The sequence below is a fragment of the Eumetopias jubatus genome, unplaced genomic scaffold, assembly GCF_037043125.1.
Source record: "Eumetopias jubatus isolate StellerSeaLion01/CBP00866 unplaced genomic scaffold, mEumJub1_p1.0 scaffold_7, whole genome shotgun sequence".
NCBI lineage: Eukaryota > Metazoa > Chordata > Mammalia > Carnivora > Otariidae > Eumetopias > Eumetopias jubatus.
This window is the reverse complement of record NW_028274813.1, coordinates 113,152,369-113,158,268: the sequence shown is the minus strand read 5'-3', so window position 1 is coordinate 113,158,268 and position 5,900 is coordinate 113,152,369. Positions and strand designations below refer to the sequence as shown.

The following is a 5,900-nucleotide window of genomic DNA, read 5'->3' as shown; positions in this document are numbered from 1 at the left end:
GAGGGGTCCTAGATTCAGACAAAATGCCAGGGAGAAACACAAAGCGAGCATCAGAAATGCTGTTTATTTCTCGGCCGCCCCTGGGATGGCTAGCCTCTTTGGAGGGGCAGGCTACAGATGCATACTTGGAGAAAAGGTAGGACAGCTGTCCAGGGTGGAGGGGCCCAGGGCGGGAAAAGATGCAGGCCATCCTGGATCCTCCAGTCCTGTCTGAGATGAGGGCGCTGATTCCCGAGCCCCCAGATCATCAGAGAATGCCAAGAGGCAGCAGGAGCTCAAGCAGGTCACCAAGAGCCCAGAGCCATGCCAACCACTGCCCCTAGACCCTATTCCTCCCCCCTGTGCCCTGTCTGCTTCAGGGTCCCTCCCTGCCAAGCCCCCAACCCCAGCCCCGTGCCCCCAGCCGTTGCCAGCTTGTCGGTCCCAGTGCCTGGAATGCCATTGGTGAGGCTTCGCCCAGTTGGTTAGGGCATCGCCCTGATAGGGGAGCATGGGCAGGGTGGTTAGCAGCAATCAGCACCGTAGACGGTGAGTATGGAATCAGGTCCTGTTGTAGTCACTAGCTTCGAGCAAGTTTAGAAGTTGGGAGTGGTGAGTATTCCAGAAGAGATGAGAAGGGAGGTAGGAAGACGCGAAGTCCCCCATGCAGGCTTGGGAGTTGCCACCCTCAGCGCCCTGTGACACTTTTAAGGGACATCTGTGATGGCGGGGGGGGGGGCAGTCAGGGAGGCCTTGGCGTTGCGGCCCAGGGTGGGGGTGTGGGAGCAGGCTAGAAGGAAGTGAGGAAGGTGAGGAGGAGGCTCTGGCCTAGCAGGAGCAGGCCAGGGGGTTGCTGCCCAGGGCCCCCTTCTCCTGCTGCTGCAGCCTCGGGGCCCCCAGCGCGGCTGAGGTAGATGATGACAACGTTGTCCTCTGGACCCGAGGGCTGCACCTCGTTGTCCACCGTGTAGCAGCCCTTCCCCTCAGCCGCTTTGCCGTGGAACCTGCGCCCCAGCACATCCTCGCCGCCCTCCCCAGGTGTGGCCAGTGCCACGTTCACCGAGCTCTCCGCACTGCCCAGCTCGTTGGTGGCGAGGCAGCTGTAGGTGCCCTCCTCCAGCTTGCCGAAGTCGGGGATGAGCAGGCTGCCGTTGGCAAAGGCCCGGAAGCGCGGCCGGCTGCCGGCCGCCAGGGCGCCGGGCAGGGCCTGCCCGTCAGCAGCCACGTTGGGGCTGGCGATCTCCACGGTGCCGCCCGGTGTCTGGATGTGCCAGTGAAGCTGGGGCGCCGGTTGCCCATCCACGTCGCAGTGGAGGGCCAGCACGAAGCCAGGCCGCAGCTCGGCGCCGTCCTGGCTGGGCTGGTAGGTGAGCTGCACGGAGGGCGCCGAGCAGGGCAACGGCAGCAGGCGGCTCAGTGGTGTGCCCTTGAGCACGTGGGGCGACGCGCAGGTGATGTTGTCCTGCTCCGGGATGGACACGGCCGTGGTCAGGGCCCACGTCTTGAACCACACGATGCTGCAGGTGCAGTCGAAGGGGTTATCGTTGATCTGCAGGTGGGACAGCGCGGTGAGCGGCGCGAAAGTGCCCTCAGCCAGCGTCTGCAGGCGGTTGTGGTTGAGCTGCAGCGAGCGCAGGGCGCGGAGGCTGCGGAAGGCATCCCGGGGGATGAAGGTCAGCTCGTTGCTGTCCATCTTGAGCAACTGGAGGGCACTGAGGTTGTGCAGGTCGCTCCAGGCAAAGTCAGAGATGAGGTTGTGGCTGAGGTCCAGGCTCTTGAGATGGCCCAGCGGGGCCAGGGCGCCGGCGGCCACCGCGCGAATCTCGTTGTGCGCCAGCCACAGTGACTGCAGCAGGGGCACCTCCCTGAAGGCCCCCTCTGGCAAGCTCGGCAGCCGGTTGGCTGACAGGCTCAGCGTGGTCACATTGGCGGGGAAGCCGGGTGGCACGGCCTCCAGGTCACGGTAGGCGCAGTCGGCGATCTGGAAGCCGTACTTCTCCCCGCAGTCGCAGGGCTCAGGACAGGCCTGCGCCAGGCCCAGGAGGACCGCCCAGCACAGCAGACGTAGCTCCTGCATCCCACCTCCTGCAGAGAAGGGCATGCCGCCAAGGTGACCCTAAGGACCCACGCAAGGCACTCGTCCCTCTCAGGACCCCAGCCAGATAGGGCTCTTCCCCATCAGAAGGTCCTGCCCCACAGAATCCAGCTAAGACCCAGCACCACCTTAGCCCGCAGCCCATTCTACAGAGGGGGAAACCGAGGCCCAAAGAAGGGCTAGGACTTGCCGGAGGTCATGCAGCCAGAAGAGGCGAAGACCGGACGGAAGAGGACCCCAGCGCCTCCTCTGAGCAGAGAGCGCTCCCTGCCTCGGCCAGCTCCGGAGCTGACTTTATGACTTGAAATCCGTTTTCAGCCACCCCCTCCCCCAGCACTCAGCAGAACCTCCCTCCTACCCTCCCACATCCTGGCCACAGTCCCTCCCACCGGAGCCCCCCATAGGTTTGCTTTGCCCCGGCCCAGACAGGGCCCCTTGTGCAGTGCACACCACCCCCATCCACCCCATCTGCCCCCCTCCTGCTCCTACGGGCTATGACCACGGCAGACACCAAACCCTTTCTACAGAATCACACCCATGGCCTGTTCGGTTCAAACTGCGCCAGGCAGCTGCCTAAATAAAGCCCCGCCAGGACCTCTCAGCTGGCTTGGGCGAGGCCAGTGGCTCAGCCCAAATGCTGTTGGGATTTCCGGGGATACGGTTGCTGGCGGGGCAGATGCCCCGTGCCCAGATCCAAACAAGGGATTGTCCGCAGCACCCCGAACCGACAGGAAAGTACCGGGCAGTCCAGCCCCTGTGCCCAGCAGGCCTCCCCCTTTCCCGCTGGCTTACCTTCAAACTACTCTTTCTTAGCCAAGTGGCTCCTCTCCTAAGATGGAACCAAAGAGCAACAAAGGACAGAGTCAGCTCAGGACAGGCTGCAGGGCCCAGGGTGCCCGAGGGAGGATGAGGAGGCTGGAGGAAGGGGCAGCCTGGTTCCTGTCCCACCGTCAAGTTGCTCGCCTGTGCCCGCCCTTCCCTGGACAGGGTGCCTGGGGCCCCGCTGAGAGGAGGCTGCAGGAAGGGAGCCCAAGGCAGCCTGGACACTCCCTCCTTCTAGCAAAACAACTTCTCTGCAGCAGCAAGGACCCGTGTTTCATAAGTGACACCAGAAACTTGAGGGGGAAAAGATGCCAATTTTTTTCTTTTTTTTCCCTCTCTCTCACTTTTAGCAGCTTCAACTTCCTTAAAGACACAGCACTAGCTGTACAGGACCCAACAGAAGATGGGGCTGGAAAGATTTTTATGGAGCGAAGAGTAAAAATCAAATCCCATGGAAGGTGGGAAACTTTTAACCGCACTTCAAACGAGAAAAGGGGGGGGCGGGGGGAAACTTCTCCTAGCTGGGTCCGTATGAGTGATCACGTATGCACATTGTGTGACGTTTCGATGTGTGGATGAGTTTGTGTGTTTGTGTGGATGTAGGTGTAAGACCGTGTGTGTAAATTTGTGTGTTTGTGAATGTTTGAGTTGTGTTTGTGTAGGCGTGAGACTGTGTCTCTGGGTGTTGTCTCTGCGTTCGTCCGGGTAGATTGAGTCTGTGTGCGTATGTGGGGGGGGGGTGTGTTGGTGTGTAGAAGTGTGTGTCTTTGTGTCCATGTGTTTGTGGGGGTGATGGTGTGTTTCAATGAAAAGCTGAGAAGGCCAGAGTGTGTGAAAAGCCCGCCAGGCTCCAACACCTCAGTAAGAAACCAAGATGTTAGTCCTGTTTTTGTAAGAAAACACATCTTCCTCGTCTGTGTCAGGCCTGCCTGCTGGCTCCGAGGCCAGGCTGCTCTAAACACATGTTGTCCAGAGAGGTGCTAAGGCACCCAGGCCCCAGACTCGGCTCCCCACTGCGCCAGGTGGGGAGGGGTCAGGGAAGCAGGCAGAGGGGTGACAAGGTTCTGAACCCCATAGCAGGAAACTCAGGACAGGGCTGGGTCAGGCTTCAGTTTCTCTGGCTGGGATTCTGAGATACCCAGGCTCACAGACAAAGTTCCATTACCCAGGACTGCCCACCTGACAGGCAGGGGTGAGGTTGAGGGCCGCACTCCTTCCAGAATATTCTCTCCGTGTCCTCACAGTGCTTGAAATCCCACCACTGGTGTTGCACGTCCTGGGGTGGGGGGCCACCGTTTTCTTTCTGGGCTGCACTGTTCCCACACTAACTGTGTGGAAGGGACATATGCCTCCAGGGCGAGGGTATCTGATCTTTCTCCCCACCGAGGAGGGCCCAGAGAGTGGGAATGGGGAGGAGAAAGGGGCCCAAAACAAGAGAGCCAGAGGAGAAACCAAAAGATGGGAGAGTTCCCGAAAAGCACTTTGTAGACTACATAATTTTGCCCTCTACACCATAAGCCTGCTCATAACCCCTCAGCCCCTCTCCTGCAACCTTCCTTCTCCTCCTGTCTGTACATCTGGCTGAATTCTGCTCAGGACTCAACTTACCCTCCTGGCAGGGCCAAGACAAACAGTATCGTCTTCGGCCAAAAGCATCCCCGGGGAGCCCTCATCGAAGCTCATCACACCCCCATTCCCCTGTCACCAAGTGAGGCTGCAGAAGTCCTGGCAAACACAGTGTGCCCCCTGCAAAACACCCCAGTCTGGTACCCAACTCAGAGAATATTCTCGAAGTCTGAGTTCCGTCCCACTGCAGGCAAAGCCTTGTCTGGCATCATTGTTATTGTGCTGGAGAATTTGGGGGGATCCACTAGAGGCTGGACGCACACACATCCAGAGTTCAATATACCAGAGGGGAGAATCTGCAACCTCAGTGTCAGTCACGGAGGGTTTCCCGGTGGAGGGGCTTCACTGTGCTTTTGTATAGCCCCTACACCACCTCACTCACACAAGGGCCGTGCCACCTCCGAGGGACTCTAAGGAGCTCACGGTCTCCATCCGGCCCAGAGTGCAAAGATCCTCCTCGCCCTCAGACCCTCCTGCTGTGGTTGGAACCTTTTGGCATTTCAGGCTTCCATTAAACATCATCTCATTGGAGCAGCCCCTTCTGAGACCACTAAAGCTGCTGAGACCCCCATTAATTGTCCTCATAGACCTCCCTGGTTTTTCTGCAGAGCTCTTACTGTCTTTCTTGATGACTCTTGTTTTCCTTGGAGTTAATTGTCTTTATCTGGGTGGGGGGAGGGGGCTTGGTTTTTTGTTTTTCATGCTTATCACTAGTTCAATTGCCTACTCTCCCCCAGTTGGGTAAATATGAAGTACTCAACATAAGTAAACACATAAAGTACTCTATCAGCTTTATCTTGGAGCATCTCTCCCTGAGCCTTCTGACCTGCTCCCATTCAGTTTATTTGGATGCTGGCTATGCCGCGGGCACAGGGGATGGCCCACCTCCATTGTTCAGGGGTTCGTTCCTCAGCTCTCGGGGCTGGGACCTCTTGCTTCCTGGGTCCCACGTCTTCCCCTTCTTAGTTTACACTTTTCCTTTGGCAGAACCCGCCCTCCAACACCTTCCAGAGAAGGTGTGTGGGAGGGGTGTTGGGAGCCGGGCTGTCTGAAGACTCTGGTGCCGCCTCCCACCAGTGACAGTCGGGCTGGGTATAGAACTCCAGAGGGAGCTCTCTTCCCCAGAATGTTAATGGGGGCCCTCCCTTTGAAGTCATCACTTTGCTGTTGCTTCCAGGGCTGGTGTGGGGGGCTCCACAGCTGGTGGGGCATCGATTCTGTGCCCGCCACCTGGGATATGTCTTTGCGGAAGCCTGTGGGACCTGCTCTCTCTCCATGAGCAGATAATCCACCCTGCTGTGCCTTGCTGAGGGCCTACCCTTTCAAATCGGAAATTCATGTTCTCCAGCTCTGGGAAGGTTTTTGATTTACTCCTTTA

The 5,900-nt window shown here is 58.6% G+C and overlaps 1 protein-coding gene across 1 annotated transcript; it reads right to left on the bottom strand.

Annotated features, from left to right (window-relative positions):
- Positions 1 to 749: 749 nt before the first annotated feature.
- On the bottom strand, positions 750 to 2,080 carry ISLR (immunoglobulin superfamily containing leucine rich repeat). Its single transcript, XM_028100457.2, has one exon. It carries the CDS (start codon positions 2,078 to 2,080, stop codon positions 770 to 772), a length of 1,311 nt encoding a protein of 436 aa, XP_027956258.1. The 3' UTR covers positions 750 to 769.
- Between the last annotated feature and the right edge of the window lie 3,820 nt (positions 2,081 to 5,900).

Excerpts from the sequence above, each read along its gene's own strand:
- ISLR (XM_028100457.2), bottom strand. The coding sequence starts at position 2,080 with ATGCCCTTCTCTGCAGGAGGTGGGATGCAGGAGCTACGTCTGCTGTGC.